Source organism: Hipposideros armiger, unplaced genomic scaffold, assembly GCF_001890085.2.
Source record: "Hipposideros armiger isolate ML-2016 unplaced genomic scaffold, ASM189008v1 scaffold_240, whole genome shotgun sequence".
In the NCBI taxonomy this organism is placed as follows: domain Eukaryota; kingdom Metazoa; phylum Chordata; class Mammalia; order Chiroptera; family Hipposideridae; genus Hipposideros; species Hipposideros armiger.
This window is the reverse complement of record NW_017731590.1, coordinates 553,227-573,745: the sequence shown is the minus strand read 5'-3', so window position 1 is coordinate 573,745 and position 20,519 is coordinate 553,227. Positions and strand designations below refer to the sequence as shown.

The 20,519-nt window shown below is 38.1% G+C and overlaps 1 protein-coding gene and 1 pseudogene across 1 annotated transcript in view; one reads left to right on the top strand and one right to left on the bottom strand.

Annotated features, from left to right (window-relative positions):
- The window catches only part of PATJ (PATJ crumbs cell polarity complex component), a 351,381-nt gene that overhangs the window by 209,933 nt on the left and 120,929 nt on the right, over positions 1–20,519 (top strand). The window contains exon 29 of the mRNA XM_019655480.1: positions 15,339–15,411. Coding sequence (XP_019511025.1) covers positions 15,339–15,411 — 73 coding nt within the window. The remainder of the gene's footprint in view (positions 1–15,338; positions 15,412–20,519) is intronic.
- LOC109389695 (ATP synthase F(0) complex subunit C2, mitochondrial pseudogene) lies at positions 15,815–16,243 on the bottom strand (annotated as a pseudogene).

Genomic DNA, 20,519 nt, shown 5'->3' with positions numbered 1-20,519 from the left:
TCCTCCTCCTCCTCCTCCTCCTCCTCCTCCTTCTAAATGGTGACCTGGTATTCTAACAAATACAACACTGTTTAATTGAGGAATGTATAAAGAGAAATCTAATTAACATGAATTAATCCCCATGTCAATAAAATATGTTATAATAGATTTTACTGAGGTAAGTAATAGCAAATAGTGTCAGAATTTAAAGCACTAAAGGAAATCAAAGAAGAAAATATTGCTAATCAGCTCTGTACATCACCAATAGAGGCATAGTGGTAGATTGGTGTCCTATTTGTGTGTAGTAACAGGTGCCTTTTCGGTGCTATCCAACATATCATCCTGTCTCCTTCAGGCTGATTGTCCAGTTCATTACTCATTTAGGTACATCTTTCAACCTATGCCTATATATTACCTTTTTCAGACTATTGTTACAAGAACCCTGATTTTGCCTTGGTGGAGCCAAATCCTGAAGCAATTAAATATTAATTTGTTATCAAGCTTCAGGAAGTTACCACTTAAATTATCATGGTTCAGTAGATGCAAGTGTACTTTTCTTTTAAATTGCATAATTTGTGTTATATAATGTTACTTTAAAAGCTGATTTTTATAAATTGTATTTCTTTACAGTTCATGCTGCTATTTGGCAATAGTTTCTTCCTTAGTTGAAATTATTGATTCTCTGTGCATTTCCATTATATGAAAATTTTTGGTTTTTATACCTTAGCAACTCCTTTTCAGAATTATTGACAATTGAGATAAAAATGGGAACTGGTCACAAATTTGGGAGTATGATTAGGAGTAATTACAAAAAGCTGTTAAAATATACTACCGGTAACATTTTAAATAACTAAGACCTTTAGTCTCTAGTAGTGTACATTTGTGTGATCACATCCTTGTTTGTCATATTCTTTTTAACCCTTGTATTTATTCATATACTAATTGATCTATATAATTCACAAAGGGTCTGTGAGTATTAGTGAAAATTAATAAGTTGCTGCTATATATACATGACTTACATAATCACTCCCTCCCTTTTTTTCACATCATTAGATTTTCGACAATCCTGTAATCGTGTAATTATGCCCTAAGCCACATGTGGACTTTGATATACTAAATTATTCAACTCTGGATCACCCAGAGACATATTACAGCCTAGGTTTTTACCGTGTACCACGTATTGATTTCTATGGGGTTTCCTATTCAACGTCATTCCTCTACACAATCACTCCAATTTAAATGCAGACGGAGAGCTATATTAATACGATGAAGAAGGAATTGCTATATTTGGCAGTGCAGGGATCCAAGGAGATTAATGATCTTGCCTGCAGCTTTTGTCATACCTTCCCCCACTATCGAAAATTATATGTCATGGATAACAACTCACTCTCCATTACTTAATTACATGTGGAAAATGTGTACTGTGTAAAAACTCCTGGGGCTAAAGGAGGCCAAATGAAACTGAAACCCTTGGAAAGATTTAGTGCTTGCTGTCAAGCCCTACTGAGTAAAAGTGGACTCACCATGGGATCCACCTTACTGTATCGATTGAACATATGTCTTGTTTTTGTAATTAAAAATATAGTGTGGCCCGTCATCCTCTGGCCATATCCCTAAGAGGTGATATTGACTTGAAATTAATGTGAATGTCAGTCCTTGCTAGGGGAAGTCCATCTGAAAAAGCAAATTGAATCCCTGTTTTCAAATTCCCTATTGTGTTCCTGATTCTTTGTATCTAGTTTTGACAAACATGAGGGGGAAAGATGGTGGGCCTAATCATGAGTTTTACTTTCATAAAGAAATATTCATGCATTTATTCAACAAGCATTTGCTGAGTGCCTACTTGTGCTGCTGCTGTGGCATCAGTGATACAATCTCTGCCCTAAGGAAAGAGGCAGAGAGTACACAATCGGGTACCTCATTCAGTGTTGTAAGTGCTGTGATACTGTAGGGACATATAGAGACAAACCTAACCTAGTCTTCGGAGCCTAAGGGAAGGTGTCACAGAGAAAGATGCTTCAGCTCAGACCTGAAAGATAAGGAAGCAAAGTCCCAGTATGTACAGAAACCCATAGGTTTTCAGAATAGGATGTTATACCCAGTAAACCTGAACATTTACTTCTAGGAGAAAAGCAATCCTTCTTTAGAAAGTTCCATTGGATGAGTACAGCTGTGTACATTGCTTGTTTTGAATACTGTAAGGAACCATCTTTCTGACTCTCATGAACCATTTAAGAATGCAATGACCCTTTTCACATGCATAATCAAATATCATTCATGGGATTTATGACAAGAAATTTTGAGGAAGAAACCTGTCATTAGCACTGAACATTATTAGGTGTTGCAGGGAGGAAGGAAGTAGAGACACATTTCTGCAATTTCAAGGGTCTTCTGTTTCTCTGTTTAGACGTACAATATGGTAGACCCATATAAGTCTCTGAAGTGAAATGCTGACTCTTAAGTTCTTCAGTACTTGTTTCCTATACTATCCATTTTAAATTACAATTTTGATTATTTATTTTATATTCATAAGTAGAATTTATAAGCCTTTTAGTTAAAGAACAAGGTGAGTTGGAGTGTTTTGTGTTCTGCTCTTTTGTCAAAGACATTAGAATTTATACACCCATATAAGAATCATTTTTCCCTTTGACATACTATGGTAACCTTGGGAAGTTCTACATTTAATCCAGTTCTGATTCCATTGAGTCACACGTTTTCTGGAATCATCTTGAAAGTCCATGGCATATTCTTTTTTGAATATCCACAGTAGCCATAAATTTTTCTCTTTTGAGGGTGGTTATAGTTAGGTAGTCAGAAATGACCAAAAATTTTACAGAGCCATTCATGAATTAGGTGAATTCAGTGAATTAGGTAAAGGGATACTACCAAACAACAAACCCTTCTTCTTTGTATGACTTGTAAAATATCTGTGAAAATCAATTCTATTATTTCAAGGATTGAATTGGTTTTGGTTTTTTTTCATTGCTACTCCTATTCCTGCACATAGTACCAGTTTGTGGAAATTATAACTATTGGGTTGTCAGAAAAGTCATGACGTATTTTTTCTATGTTTTTCGTTGCAAAAATGCGTCATGACTTTTTCAACAACCCAATATATTTGTTTCACTTCTTGTGGTGCTCAGAAGAAACACCTAATTGTGATGGTCACAGGGGTGATGTGGGCATTTTTTTTTCTTTTATTTTTTGCTGGTCAGTATTTATACTCCTTTCCCTGTAGAATGTCTGTTTCTTGTGGTAGACCCCCCTCCCTCAAACAGACAGACAGACACACACACACACACACACACACACACACGTACGTGGTATGGGAGAACAGTAAGAACAGTAAATCTAGGTGCCTATCTCCCTGTTTGGAAGCTAAAGAAGTCAGATCTTTTTCTCCTTGACAAGATGTGCCCCATGGGTCATCATGTGGCCTAAGCATGGGCAATGATACGTTAGGTTTAGAATAGAAAGCAAGTAATATGAGTGATTTTGTATAAACGACATTTATTCTTGGAGCCACAGAGACCTGATCAGAGGTTTCTGCTATAACAGGGCTCGGCAAACTGCGGCTTGTGAGCCACATGCGGCTGTTTGGGTACGTTTGGTCTCAAAAGTTTGCCGACCCCTGGAAGAGCCAATCCTGTCCCTCACAACAATTTAAAAATTATTTGAGAGCCATAAATATATTTTTACATAATCACCATTATATGAATAATATCCTTTACAAATTTTATAAGTAAAATTTTACTTCATAGCCACATGTGCATACCCAAAGAGCCGCACGTGGCTCGCGAGCCACAGTTTGCTGACCCCTGGCGGCTCTTCCATCTCCAAAGTTTGCCAACCCCTGTGCTATAATATCATTCTGCTTCCTACTTCCTTATCCTCTGGATATCTCTTAGTTCCTTTCTGTTCCAAGTCTGATCACATAGCCTGCCTGTGTTTTCTGAGACCCCAATGTCCCTAATACATTCCCTTTTGGTTAAGTTGGCTTGAATTCATTTCTGTTGCTTGCTGCCAAAGAATCCTAATGAATGGGAAGGGTGATAAAAGTAGTGCTCTCTGAACAAATCATGAGCAACCCGAGTGAGATATTTGTTTCCCTCTGCACCTTTTCTTATCACATGTAGGCTTTTAGCCTTGATTTTGAGAAGCTTTATCCTTCAAACTTCCTTTAGCAGAGCACAAGACCCCTAAACAAGTCTCTGCTAAGGATCTCCAGTATGACACGTTTCCATTGGCAAACCATTCACTGGTGCTTGAAATGAGATTACCATGATTATCTCAGGGGAGTCAGACAGGATTTATCCTGGATTCACACCTGGGGGCGGGGGCGGGGGTGTCACCTTTCCCAGCACATGGCCTTGTGGTGAGGACTGGATATCTGAATAATATTTAGATTTGCCAGGCAGAATAAAGAGGGGAATGGCATATATCTACTATACTATCTTGTAGAAGGAATCTCTTTGAGAAGCTTATTAGTCTAAGTCATCCATCCCATCCAGTCCTAAACTGCCGATATGAACCCTGTCACTACTCTGCACTGCCAAATATTTTATGAGCCACCTTTTCCTCTGCACAACTGGCAATTATTTAGAACTTGCCTGGAGCCACATTTGTTAAATATGGGTCTGGATATAGAGTTACTCCCAGCAGTCCTCATTAGTGATTGACATTATTTGGAATGTCAAGTAAATAGAGTTCGAATTCTACTCTCACTGGACATTTATTTCAGATTCAGCATATTCACCTATTTTGGTGGTTTCTTCCAACTGGAAATTGGAAACTTCAGTCTGTTCATATAGTGAGAAATATTTTCTGGAATATTTTCAGAAAAAAGTTTTGCTCCCACAGAGTTATAATGATTTGCTTTGTTTTATATGTTACTTTTGGTTCATTTACATGGACATTTCCTGGCTAAATGTTAATTTATTGTTACGTTTCAATTAATAGAGCAAATATAGAGTTGGTTTTCTTTTCTGTCCTCACGTGTCTCACATCACTATATTTAAAACAATCAGAAAATAATATCTAGGCCTGTTTAGTTGTGTTCATGTGTTCCTCACTTTCAGTTTTTTGTGTGTATGCCTCAATTATGTGCTAGGCACTAGATTGTAGTTGTAATCACTTTAGAACAGGTTGCAAAGAAATTAAATCAACCTACTCAGCAACCCAGACTGAATTCAGGCACATAACTTTTGCTTTTGATATAATGCTATTCTGATGGCATAAAGTAAGATCCTATGGGTTTCATAAAAGTGAATTTCCAAGCAGTAAGGCCAGTGCAATCCTGAAGACTTCTAAGTAACCTTTTAAATAATTCAAACATGTTCTCATTATACATGCGCTTCTTTTTTTATCTTGCTTAATTTTTTTTAAATTGTGGTGAAATATGCATAGCATAAAATCTACCATCTTAACCATTTTAAGTGTACAGTTCAGTGGCATTAAGTATATTCACATTGTTGTGCAGCCATTGCTACCATCTATCTACAGAACTCTTTGCATTTTGCAAAACTGAAACTATACCCATTAAAAAATAACTCCCCATTCTCCCCACCCCCAGCCCCTGGCAACTACCATTCTACTTTATGTCTCTGAATTTAAATATAGTAGGTACCTCATAAAAGTGGAATCATACAGCATTTGTCCTTTTGTTACTGGTTTATTTCACTTACCATGTTTTTAGGATTCATGTTGTAGCATGTGTCAGAATGTCCTTCCTTTACAAGGCTGAAAAATAGTCCATTGTATGGATTACACCATACATTTGGTTATCCATTCATCTGTCAAGGAAGACTTGGGTTCCTTCTGTCTTTTGACTATTGTGAATAATGCTTATGAACGTGAGTATACAAATGTCTCTTTGAGGGCCTACTCTCAATTCTTTTGGGTATATTCTCAGAAGTGGAATTTCTGAATCATGTGGTAATTCTATTTTTAATTTTTTTTTAAAGATTTTTTTTATTGGGGTATTGGGGGATGGGAACAGCGCTGGGGAATTGGGGGAAGGGGAACAGACAACTTGCTGTCCTTTTGTTCTTCAGTCTAGTTGTGGAGGACGTTGCTTCACTGGCCCAAGTTGGCACCATCATTGCGCTTTTCCCAGGCAAGGCAGATCAGTCGCTGGCTTCTGGACGGCCGCTCACTGCAGCTGCTGGCCACTCACGCTGGCTGCTGGCTACACACGGTAGCCCATGGCAACCCACTGCAGCAAGGGCTGCAGCCTATGCCGTCGCCGGCGACTCATGGCAGCCCAGCTCCAGGTTGAGCTGTTGTTCAGCATCTTAGCTGTAAAGGGCAGTGTCACTGGCCCTCATATGTGGGATCCGAACCAGGGCCCTCTGGCATCCCAAGCCAGCCCTTAGCCAATGCACCACTCGGCCGGCCCTATTTTTAATTTTTTTAGAAACTCACACTGTTTTCCATTGCAGCTGCACCATATTACATTATTACCAACAGTGAACAAGGGTGCCAGTTTCTCCACAACCTCACCAACACTTGTTATTTTCTGTTCTTTTGGTTTTTTTGTTTGTTTTTTGATAGTAGCCATCCTAATGTGTATGAAGTGTTATCTCATTGTGGTTTTAATTTGCATTTCTCTGAGGATTAGTGATATTGAGCATCTTTTCATGTTCTTATTGGCCATTTGTATACCTTCTTTGGAGAAATGTCTTTTCAAATCCTTTGCCTAATTTTCAATCAGGTTGTTTGTTTTGTTATTGGATTATAGGAATTCTTTAATATTCTGGATGTTAGCCCCAGATCAGTTATATGATTTGCAAATATTTTTTTCCCTTTCTCTAGGTTACCTTTTCACTCTATTGATTTTGCCCTTTGGAGCACAGAAGTTTCTAATTTTGATGTAGACCAGTTTATCTACTTTTTGTTATTCCTTGTGTTTTCGATGTCATATCCAAGAAATCATTGCCAAATCCCATGTAATGAAGCTTTTCTCCTATGTTTTCTTCTAAGAGTTTTATAGCTTTAGTTCTTACATTTAGGTCTTTGATCCATTTTGAGTTAATTTTTGTATATGGTGTGAGGGAAGGATCCAACATCATTCTTTTGCATGTGATTATGCAGTTTTCCCTGCCCCATATGTTGAAAAGATTATCCTTTCCCCCATTGAATGGTTTTGGCACTCTTGTTGAAAACCATTTGATCACATACATGAAGGTTTATTTCAGGGCTCTCTATTCTATTCCATTGGTCTGTAGTCTGTCCTTATGCCAGTACCACATTGTTTTGGTTACTATAGCTCCGTAATGAATTTTGAAATCAGGAAGAGTGAGACTCCAACTTGTTCTTCTTTTTCAAGATTATTGTACCTATTTTAGACCCCTTGAGATTCTACATGGATTTTATGATGGAACACACTTTCACTTTTAAAAGAAGTAAAAATACTCTTTGGAGATAACTCAGTCTCTTATAAAGGAAAAGTTAGGCATTCTACAAACACACACACACGCACACATCATCCATTATATCAGATTTCTTTGTTCTTCCTCATTCAAAAATTGTTGTCATGGGTTAATTGTGCTTTCCTGAAGCATAAGTATGTTCTCCTTATAGCCCATTAATCTTTCTTTTGACCACAATTTGTAGTGTTCTTTCAGAGTTTATATTGGAGAGAGTATCCCATATTTATCTGAAGAAATAAGTCAATTGTTGTTGGATCTGATCTTTCAAGTAACATGTTAATGAAACCTCTTATTACAATTTGAATTATGGTTACAATTGTGATGGGTAAGGAATAAACATACAGGGTTTTATTGACAAATCCCTTTATGTGACATGTATGTGATTCCAAGAATGCAGTGAACTATTCTTAGAAGAATAAAATGAAGTTGCTGAGAAAAGCCATACAAATTTAAAATTTCAGAGGAGAGATTACTGTTGGAGAAGTGGGTCCAGCAAGGTCTAGTTAATGCTACCCGGGTTGACTTACATAAGAAAAAATTGAGTCCAAACTATATGAACAAATTTAATTCCAGCATTTATTGAGTACCTACTGTATGTCAGATGCTATATAAGCCCATAGAGCGAAGTTCTCCAAAATATGCAAATAAGTAACTATACATCATATAAAACAAGCACCAATAGAAATAACTCTATGATGTTGGATTATTGAGATTACATTTTCAGGCTTGGTTTCTAGGGGTGCAACCAAGTGGTTCACAGTTGAGAGGAGAGTGATTTGGATGGCTTGAGACACAGAGAAAGCAGAACAAGGAAACCAGTAGGGACACTGTTGTCATAGTCTAGGCAACATGAAAATTACATAAATTACATAAAATAAATTACATTAATTATATAAATTTACACTCAGTGCAGTAGATTTTAAGCATTCAGTTTGTTGTGTTTTGATAATACAAAACATGGCCTGTGTGATCATCTCCCAAAACAAAAATATAGAGCATTCATTCACTCCAGAAAGTTTGCTGATGTCCCTTTCCAGTCAGTCCCTTCCCCCAAAGCAAACACTTCCAGATTTCTGTCACCATAGATTAGTTTTCATTATTCTTGAACTTCATGTAAATAGAATCAAACAAATTTATTCTTTTATCTGATTTCTTTCATTGTACATAATCTTTTGAGGTTTATCTGTGTTATCTGTACCAATAGTTTTGTTCCTTAATTATTAAGTAATATTCCAATCTATGCATTTATATAATTTATTAAGTGATCCCCTCAATAAGTCTAGTACCCATCTGACACTACACATAGTTTTTACAGTATTGTTGAGACTATATTTCCCATACTGCACTTCACATCCCCGTGACTATTTTGTAACTACCAATTTGTACTTCCTAATCCCTTCACCTTTCTCACCCATCCCCCAGTCTATGAATATACCACAATTTGTTGATCCATTCTTCTGTAAGTGGACATTTGGGTTGTTTCCAGTCTTTAGCTATTATGAATCAGGTATAAGCAGCTTTTTAAAAAAGTTATTATAGAGTAAACTTATTTAGAGCATGTTTGAGTCAGGATAGACTCCGTTAAGCTTTCGTTACTAACAGCCCCAAATCTCAGTGGCTTTAAACAATGAAGATTTCCTTCCTTCTCATGCTACATGTTCATCAGCACTTGGCAAGGGGTCCTGCTCACCGTGGTCACTCAGGTATCCAGGTAACAGAGGTTCCACCTCATCATGTGTTTCCATGATCACCAAGGCAGAAAAAGGAAAGGTTGTCAGTCAAGTATAGGCTCAACATTAAAGGGAAAGAAAAAAGAAAAGTCCATGCCAGAGGGCTTCTGAACGCCTCTAATAACTATCACAGAATAGAACTGAGGGAATTACATTCCAGTGTATTATTTACCAATATACCTGCACTGCTGAGCACAATGGGTATTTTTAAAACAGTACTAATTTATTAGCTCACAGTTCTCTAGGTCACAAGCCTGGCACGGGGTGGCTGGGTTCTCTTTCACGGTCTCACAAGGCAGAAGTCGAGGTGGTGTTGGCCAGGCTGAGTTCTCGTCTGGATCCTTGGGGGAAGGTCCACTTCCAGGCTCATTCTCGTTGAAGTCTCTATTTCCTTGCTGGCTCTTCGGTGGCTGCTCCTCTCAGCTCCTGGAGACCATTCACAGTCTTGGCCACAAGGCCCTTCCCATCCTCAAGCCAGCAACGGTGCTTCTAAATCTATGATTTCCTATCTCTGACCTCCAGGCATTCCTTAGAATTCATGCACGTCAACCTACCAATTTAAGACATCAGGACACTGCGCCTCTGAGAAGTGAAATGTCCAGATTGAAAGGGCCTATGTGATTTGGTCAGGCCCAGCTCGATAGTTTCCCTTTATCTTAGAGTCAGCTGTGCTGTATAATAAAACCTAATCATGGAAGTGAAATTCACCCCTATTCACAATCTGTATACCAGGGGGACTGGAATCTCGAGAACCTTCTTAGAATTCTGCCTAATACAGGTTGCATGAATTTTACCAATAGAAATGTATGATTATAGCAAAATAGAATTGAAATCAGAACCCAGAATGTATGTTTGTCATAAATATAAATATATTCTACAAATGAGAAACTGAATTAGGAGTGTTCCTACCATCCTTTTGGAGAAAAACTAAACTATAGTCCCTGGATAGTAATTCTACTGTTGTAATTGTCTGTTTACTTAGCTGTATTCCTCACTAATTGCTGTTGCCATCAAGGATAGGAATCATGTTTTATTCATCTTGTATCTATACTGTAAATATTTGTTAAAAATATAAACAAATGTGCATATCCAAAATAAAAATCAGAGCTGTATTATTAAGTTTCAACCAATTTAGGTATCTCAAAAAACTGGAAATGGAACTACCATATGACCCAGCAGTTCCACTCCTAGGTATCTATCCAGGGAAACCCAAGACGCTAATTCGAAAAAATATATGCACCCCTATGTTTATTGCAGCGCTGTTTACAATAGCCAAGACTTGGAAACAACCGAAAAGCCCATCAGTAGACGACTGGATTAAGAAACTGTGGTACATTTACACAATGGAGTACTACTCCACTATAAAGAAGAATGAAATCGTACCATTTGCAACGATATGAATGGACCTAGAGAACATTATGCTAAGTGAAATAAGTCAGTCAGAGAAAGACAAATACCATATGATCTCACTTATATGTGGAATCTAAAAACTGAATGAACGAGCAAGTAAACAGAAATAGTCTCAGAGACATAGAGGAACAACTAATGGTTGCTGGTTGGGAGGGGGTGGGGATGAGGGAGAAGGGGAAGGGATGAGACAGCATAAATAGGTAACTACAATATTGCCACAGGGATATGAAAGACAGTTCAGGGAATATAATTAATAATGTTGTAAATATTTTGTAGGGTGTCAGGTGATCACATGTCTTGTCAGGGAGACCACTTCATGGATGGGGTAGAGGCTTGATCACTGCACTGTATACCTCAAGCTTATTGACCACAATATTGTATGTCAATTATAATTGAATATATATGTAGGCGCGGGATGTGGAGTATAGTGTGGGAGTGGAGTCAATGGAATTGTAATAGATATGTATGATATCGAGGAGTGGGGGAGTGGGGTTGTCACTTTTAGGGGTAAAAAGTATAACTATTGCACTGTGTTGTATACCTAAAACTAATTTAAAAAATAAAATAAAATAAAGTTTCAACCAATTAAAGTAAATTCTAGCCAGCTTAAATTAGAAGGGGAATGGGTTGTACGAAACAGGGTTGTCTCATGGACTCCTAAGAAGGAGCCATACAACTAAGAATCTGAAGAGAAGGAACCAGGGCGACTCTACAGGCATCAGCAGAAGGGAGTCCTGAACCCTCTGTTTATCCCTGAGCATTTCCATTGGTATTATCTAGATACTACACTCCTGATCTCTATGTGTCTGTTCTAAATCTGGAGTCCCTGGTAGAGAGAATCTATTGACCCAAACTGAGGCAGGTGTCTGCCTCTGACATCCACTGAGGTTGAGTCAGGCTATTAGTATTACATGGTGTAGACATTGCTACTGTAGTCCATTCAGGGGATCACTGTGATCTGGGCAGACACCCCAAGAAAGGTCCATTAATGTGGTAAATACTGACAACTGGGTGCTGCAGGTAGCACTGTGTCATTAACTAGTTTAAGTACTTGGAAAGCCCAGGGCATAGTTTTGATAGTTCTGCTTTCATACCTTTTCCCTGCCTTGTTAAGATCACTTTCATTCAACAGATATTTATAGTAAACTTAGTGTCTGTCAAGTACCCTGCTACAAACTGGGGACACAAAGAAATAAAATCCCATCCCTGTGTTTCGAGAGGGAGAAAGAACAGCACAAATAGTTGTAATCGAGCACAGCAAGCACAGTGATTAAGAAGATATACTTATAGGGTTTCTTAACCTAAAAAACTGTTTTCACTGTTATCCATGGTAAAACTCCATTATCTCTCTCCCAACAGCTGTTCAAGATAATTATAAAAACACCAATGAGCAATTACAATTCCTGATTGTGTCCTGGATGGGACACAGGGGCCTAAAAAACTTAATTATATTGAAAAGGAAAAGTTAATTATAAAGAAAACAGATTGCATTCCTTATGAGAATCATAGAATATGAGGAGTCAGAGGGTCCCCAGCAGCCATTCAGGTTAACTGCGTGTTGGAAGTTATGTGCCTTCTCTCCTTTGGTCTCTCTCTTCCTACTTCTTTGTTTTTAAAATTGCTGCCACATCAGGTCTCCACTTGTTTGACGCTGATGTGTGTGAACACTCACTAGTAAATAGATTATAAAGGATTATGAACTGTAACTTCTTATAGCAGCTGTCTTCTCTTCATTGAGAATAGCTGTAGGTTTTCTATTCTGTAAGGTTTAAAAAAAATTAATATAGATTTCAGAGGCCATTAAAGTCATCCTAATTTGGGGGAAATCTTTAAATTATGAAGGGATAACGTGACTGAGTTGAACTAGCTTGATCCAGTTAATTATGATTCTCAATAAGAATTTATGTGCAGCCATATTTTTAATGCTGCTAACCTTTGAAAGAGATATGAAAAGCCATCTGCTTAATTACTGTCAAATATACTCTGCCCCGTGGGCTCTGAACCTTGAGCAGACCTATATGTCCTGTTGGCTTTCAGCTCTAAGCTAGAGCTGAGTTCTATTGTGTTATTCAATGGAGGAAACTGAACAGGAAAGGGAATTACCACTGGGAAAAGGCTATTATTTACTCAAGAGTAACTGACTACTTCTCTGTATGAACAAACTGCTAAGGAATGGATTGTACTCCCTGAAGAAACAATAGCCATCTCTTAACATAGTAGTGCACGCTCAAGGCATTTATAATGATGTCAGGGGAAAAAATACGTTCTTCATGCTCTGTGTCACTTTATAATTTTAGTTTTTCTCCCCTTTGCTTTGGTTTGGCTGGTGTCCTAGATAATCCAAGAATCTGAGAAAGTCAGAGCAAGACATGGCACCTAGGCTTCGTCTCTTTATTTATCGTCTGCTTCATTCCATAAGAATTTATATCAGTTTAGGATTTGTACAGTGCAACCTACTTACTGAAGAGATCAGGAAACTGGTTCTCTTCTAAGTTATTTTCCCCAAATCCTGTAATTAGTTACTGGTAGTGCTAGAACTGAAACTCCTTATGGAAATGAGTGATCATTACATTTTTTTAAAAGTAGCCATGTTAAGTAAAAACTATTTTCGAGGCACTGTGTTTTCCTGAGATGATATAATAGAGAGTTGGAAGGACATGAGTCTTGTCCTTGGAGTGCTTACCATCTGAGGGGAAGACGGATTTAAAGCAAATGTTCATACGAATCAGTTAGGTAAATTATGAATGAAACACATCTATAATCATTGCATAGGGTGCTATAAGCATATAATGGAGGTCTTGGAAGGCTTGTTTCAGGAAGTGACATTTATGGTGAGCTATCAAGGAGAAATAGGAATAAATCAGACAAGGGATTTGGGCAACAGGCATGCAGAACAGAAGAGAGGATGAGAGAAGGCCCTGAGGTGGGTGGAACTTGGCTCAGTTGAGAAATGAAAAGAAAGCCTATATAGTTGGGCTGGAGCAAAGTGAGCAAGGAAACGAGCGAACAAGATGAGGCCAGAGATGGGGCCTGGGGCCAGACTGCGCAAGGCCTGAAAGCCTCCCTACCAATTTTGGACTTGATCCTAACTGCAGTAAGAAGCCATAGGAAGATTTTAAAGAGGGGATTGAAATATTGGGTTGTTGGAAAAGTCATGATGCATTTTTGCAACGAAAAACAGAGAAAAAAATACATCATGACTTTTCCAACAACCCAATCTAATCATATTTATGTCTTAAAACCATAATAACTCTGTTGGGTGAAGAATGGACTAGAAAGAGGATGAAGAGTTTAAGTAGGGAGACGAAATAGTATGCTCTTACATTAATCTGGTGAGAAATGATGATGGCTTGCATTAGGATAAGATGGAAAAAAGTACAAAGATTCGAGATACATTTTAAAGGTAGAATCAACTTGATGGATTGGGTATACATTTGAGGGGTGCAAGGTTTGAAGAATGACGTTCAGGTTCTTGGTTGAACAACTGGGCAGATATTGTTGACATTTACACAGGTAGGGAGGAAATTGACTGTGGAACCCTTTGGGGACTGGGTGGGATAAAGAACTCAGTTTTATTTGAGATGTTTGTAAGACATCTAGTGGAGACGTAGTGGGAGTTGAATATGCAGATCCTAAGCTCAGAAAAACATTTGGGCTATGTGAATTTGGAAGATATTAACATACAGATAGTCTTTGAACTTAGGGGAATAATTCACCTAGGTGAAGTTATTGAACTCACACTGGAGGAGAAGAATGGGTGGGGTATAAATTTAATAAAGAAAGGCATTTCAGGTAAAAGCAGTGATATGATTGAAGCCCCCAAAGGAGGGATGATATAGACCAATGGATCTTTTTCCATAAAATGGAGTGGAATTTTGAGTGCCCTTCTAAGTCTCGTAGTGGCTATTCTATATACACTGGTCATATTTGTGAATAGTCTTAGATCTTTACACACCAGTAAGAGGTATTTTTTGTGTGTGTTTCCTTGGTTTATATTGTGAAACTTCAAAGTCAAACTTAACATAAATCTTGAGATAATTATATTGGTCGTGCATCATGAATGAGGAGTAAAGATAACTCTCCAAGAGAACCACTGCTTACCATTTGCTACTAACATAGTGGAGTAAGCCCAAATAATCAAAACTGCTACTCTAGGATTTGTTCTGTGCCTGTCACCCTGGTGATGAAGTTTCAGCCCCTACCTCCTCTGGTTCCATTAGGATGATGAGGAGTAGAGTTAGGCTAACCCACAAAGCATTGTCTGTCTGGATCTCTGCTCTCCCCATCCATCACTCCCCCATCCGGAGTCCACCCCCCGTGAGGACTGTCATACATCCCATCATCCTTCATTTGGCAGCACAAAATTAGAAGCCAAGTGAGGAGGCTGGGAACCTTTCCAGTTCAAAGAACAAAATGCTCTAGACATTAGTGAGGCCTAGAGGTTACACACACCCATTTGAAAAATTTATACTCCTCAGTGCCGAAAGAGTTGATGCCTTTCCAAAATTATCCTCTGCAGCACCTGACTTACTAAACAGGATTTGGCCAGCTCCTAGCATCATCATTCTTTGTCACTAATAATTGTATCTTAGTATCCCTTGAGTAATACATCTCTTTTTTGTGCCTAATAATTTTGCATGCTTGAAACCAGTATATCTTTATATATAAATATATATATATTTTTTTCTATAGTGCTGTGCATGCATTTTCAACTGAGGTAATGATTATGATTTGAGCCAGGAACTTAGCATTTAATGTGTACTGATTCTGCCTATTTTAACACCCACAGAAATGAAGACGCAGTCAATCAGATGGCCGTTACTCCCTTTCCATTACCATCAAGTTCTCCATCTTTTATTGAGGTAAGATGGCTCCTAATTAGCTTATAGTGAATACATTCGATGGATTTGTCATGATCATTTTTTCCAAATCTGACATTTTTGATTTTCAGTATGCTGTAATCCAAACTCATAGACTGTATTAACTAGGGCATGTCCCTAGTTAAAATAGAAAAGTGTTTGAGGTAATGATTATAAAGTAATATAAAACAATGTTAAACAAACACATTAGAAATTAACCATATGAGTATTACCTTCCTCAAAGTTTTTCTTTTCCCCCTTATTAATACAGTATTTATTTGTCTAACCTCTGTCAAACCTTGAGCCAACCACTTTCCCCAGGTTGCCTGGGGAGGTATAGGAAAAGGGACATACAGGGCAGACAAGATACGGGAAGAAAGAACTATGGGAGGTGGAGACGGCGCCTTCACATGGTGAAGAGGATGAGAAAGGCCACCATCAGGCAAAAGAGCCCCATGGCCTCTGAGAGGGCGAAGTCCATAATGGCGCAGGAGAAGAGCTGTTGCTTCAGAGAAGGGTTCCTGGCATAACCAATGACGAGGCTCCCAAACAGTCCCAATTCCATTCCCAGAGCCTACAGTGGCAGCCCCGGCCCCAATGAACTTGGCTGCTGTGTCGATGTCCCTTTATATGGTGCTGGTTTGGAAGCTGTGGCTAGACGTAAGTGAGGTCAGAATATGTAGGGCTGCCAAGCTTAAGACTCGTCTGTCAGTGTCTCTGGTCTTTTCAGCACCGCTGCAGACAGTGATCGGCTCAACAGCTGAGACGTGCTCCTGACCAAGGAGGGGGTGGAGACAAACTTGGCGCAGACGCACATTTTCACAGGATGAGGGGCTGTGGCAGAAGAGCTGTTCCCAGGCCAAGGAAGACAGAGAAGGCCTCAAAGTTCTTGAAAGTTTTTTTCTAGACATACAATTTGTCCTAATTGGACATTTCAGAATTTATTAGAAAATTCCTTTTTTTAATGACTGAATCGTACCTCTTTCTGTATGGTTTCAAAACACTTTAATATCTATGATCACAGGTAACTTGAAATAATTACTTTCATTTATTGATAGGGAAATTGCTAATACAACAAGAGTGCTATCATATTGATGTGCTCTAGAGATGAGGGGGGAAGACTCCCAGCTCAGGGAATATTCTTTACATTTTTTATTTATTGAATTATTTTTTTATTTCAAAAAGAAATACATACTTATTATAACTAATCAAACAATACGTATTTATTAGAAGAAAAAGTTGATTTTCCTTGCCCCACCTCTCCAAGGAAGTTAATATTTACTGTTTAGTATTTATCTCCCCATACTTTTTCCTTTGCTTCTATAACAAACATAAACAGCTACATATGAATAGTGTCACTCTTAGGAAATATCTGATTATAGAATACACATTCTTCTCATTCAACAAATGCTCAATGAGTGCGTATTCTGTGTCAGGCACTATTTTTGGTATTAGAGATATAGATGTGAATAAAACAGATAAGGCTCCCTGCCATGGTTCAGTTTACATCCTAATGACAAAATTAACTAACAAATAAATAAATGAAGAGAATTATCAGTAGTGATCAGTGCCTTGCAGATCATTAAGATAGGGAGTGTGGCTTGTGACCACTTTGTTTGGTCATAGGGAAGGCCTCTTGGACAAGGTGAAATTTAAACAAGATCAAAATGATGAGGAGCCAGACGTGCAAAAATAAGGGGGAAGACCTTTCCCTGCAGAGGGGACAAAAATAGCTCTCAAGTGAGAAGGAGCTGGAGGTGTTTGAGGAATGTGGCTGGGAGCATATTGGGAGCCTGAGAGTAGAGGAATGTTATGAGAAGAGAGAAAGAGGAGCTTTGTGAGTCATAGTAAGAAATTTGGGTTTTAGTCTACGTGCAGTAGAGGCCGCTAGAAGGTTTATAACAGGGGAGTGAAGTGACCTTATGTAGAATCTACTAGGTAGAGACTGGACCACAGGAAGGTAAAAGTATTATGCTGGAAGGCAGAAACCCAGGTGAGATCTGATTGTGGTTGGATGAGATTTTGTTTGGTAGTGAAAGCAAAGAAACGTGAGCTGACTCTTGATGTTTTGGATGTTAAATCAGACTTGATTGATTAAAGGTGGGAGCTGAGGGGAAATAGAGAATCATGGATAACCCTAAATTTTTGGATAGTGGGCCCATCTACTATGGTCTGTTGGAAAATACTATTCTTTAATAGGGAGGCAAAAATGTAGAGGTTAAATTTGAGGTATGTATTATATATCCATCTGAAATAGATTCTGTACATTAAAAAGAGGAAGCTTGGTTTTTTGCTTAATATAATGGCCATATATTAACATGCTCTTTTATAATGTTTCCCAGTTGACAGATATTCAGATGATCTTGCAATGTTTTGCCAGTAAAAAAATACCAAAATAAGCATTCGTGGGAGGCACGCATATACGCATCTATCAATCATTTGGTACTAGTGCTTTTATTTCTATAGTATAGATTTTCCCAATGTACAATTACTGAGACAAAAGCTATACAAGATCAAATTTTTCATCTGTACTGACAAATTACTATCTGAAAAGATTGTAGTGATAGGTATTTACTCCCTACCAAAAACCACAGCTTTGCCAACACTGGGTATTTTCATTCTAAGTAAGCTAGCGTAGGCACTTAGCATGGTGGCGAAAAAGAGGGACCCCAGAGCCATGCTATTTCAGTTCAAATCCTAGTACAATCGTACACTAGACATGGGACCTTGCTCACTTATGGTAAACTCTTCTATCCTGTCTTATCTATAGGGAGATAACAATAGTTCCTACCTCATAGGATTAAGATTAAATAAGACAGATAGATAGATAGATAGATAGATAGATAGATAGATAGATAGATAGATCTTTCTATATTTATCTATCTATACCTATATCTATGTCTATATATAACTATATACATATCTGTAGATATATAGATAGATATAGATATAGACATATATATATGGATATATATATATATATATGGATATAGATATAGATATCTTGTGCCTGGTACGTAGTAGCTACACAATAAATATTAGTACTTAATTCCTTATTCTTTTGTGTTTATAGAATGTCATGCAAAAATTTTTGTTGGATGCGTGGGGTTCAATATTTTAGAATAATTTTTTCTATAGTATTGTTAGTTATGATTATTCCCATCAAAATACCCCCCTTGGAACTGAATTATTTTGTTGCCCATATTTTTTTCTCAGTACAAAAGAAAAATACCTTTATAATGACCAAGAAAGTCAGCCTGTCATTAAATTATAAAGCTTCTGCGAGATCCAGCTTTTGTGTCTTAAAGTGGGTAAATGACACTGTTGGTGTCAATACTGAGTTTGAGAGGACTATTTCTGGGGGCTCTGTTTGGTTTCCTTACTTTTCTCTCGGTCAGGAATGACTTCTGATACGAGCAGCCTATCTTCTCTAGTCTATACTCAGCCAAGGAGTTTCTGCTGTCTCCAGCTGAAAGGGCAGCACTTAGAAGGGGATGATTCAATATAGTGTCTTCTATGTCAAACACTATCTTAGATGTGTTGTCCCATGTCCCACTTACATCCAGAACCCTGAGAGACAGGATTATTATTTCTGCTTCATGGAAGAAGAGACTGGGGTCCAGAGAGACTAAATAGCATACCCATATGCCCAGAGGCAGGTGTGTTATTCAACATTAGCTTCTATATCTTTACCTGGGGTTGTTACCACCAAACTTGGATAGACTTGTAAGAGTAAAGGAAGTAATGTACATAAAGCATTTAGTACAGTTCATGGCACGAAGTAAGTGCTCAATACATGTAAACTATTCAAATATTTAAGTATACTTAACTTAGTTTTTAAGTATATTATACAATATTAGCTACTGTTTTCATTTTTAAATTGTGCTAACCACAGAAATTTGACTTACACTTTAACATATCAGAACCAGTGATAAGTCAGGAAAATAATTTATTGTCATACACACAACTTTCTGTATTCCAAAAATTTAGAAGATTGGTTTTATTTTTGAATAAAGAAGACTAGTAATATGTGTAAAATATAAATAATGTCAGCCTGTCTTAAATTTTAAGAGCTTTGTCACAATATTTAACTCAAATTTCAGTGTGCCATTATTTGCAATTCATTTTCAAAAATAAATCACATTAGACATCTAAATTTATAAATAAATAATAAATCCTTTTCTCTAAAGGGATATGCTGTGCGATGCTTCTGTTGCACCATCACAATAAGTTATGTTATCAAGAGAGTTTTTTAGTTTCTCTCTGGACTGTTGACCTCCAATAACTGCCACCAAATGATGAGTGTTACCCCTTCTGTGGTTGGGATATGACGTGTATATACCAACCAATGCTCTGGTCTCCTGACCACGTCCTCATCTCTTCCCATTCACCTGTGTGGCTCTTCTCACTATGCCTTTCCCCACCCCCAACAGCTGTATCTAGTAATAATTATATTATTAATATAATTAAGCATAATTTATATCTGATATGTTGCCAAGAGAGCTAGCCCATTTAAATCATAACCAGATATTAAGTTGGACCTGCCAATAATAGTTAAGTGTAATTGAATAGCACTTTTATTAAATACTAATGAGATCTTATATTCATTCCTTTATTGAGCAAATATGTATTGAGCTCTTATTTGTGTGCCAGGCACTGTTCTAGATGCCACGGATATGGCAGAAAACAAAATGGCTTCATGCAGTTGTGTGCTGGTAGAGTGAACAAGAGTGCTAATAGAACATTGAACAAGAAAGAAGGCTGAAGATGTGGGTTATTATTTTAGTTCTACCAATAACCTGTTGGGGGCCAGCTGAGTGGCGCGTTGGTTAAGAGCTGGCTTGGGATGCCAGAGGGCCCCGGTTTGGATCCCACATATGAGGGCCAGTGACACTGCCCTCTACAGCTAAGATGCTGAACAACAGTTCAACCTGGAGCTGGGCTGCAGCCCCTGTGGCAGTGGGTTGCCATGGGCTACCGTGTGTAGCCAGCAGCCGCTGTGAGCGGCTGTCCAGAAGCCGGCGACTGATCTGCCTTGCCCGGGAAGAGCGCAATGAGGTTGCCAACTTGGGCCAGAGAAGCAACGTCCTCCACAACTAGACTGAAGAACA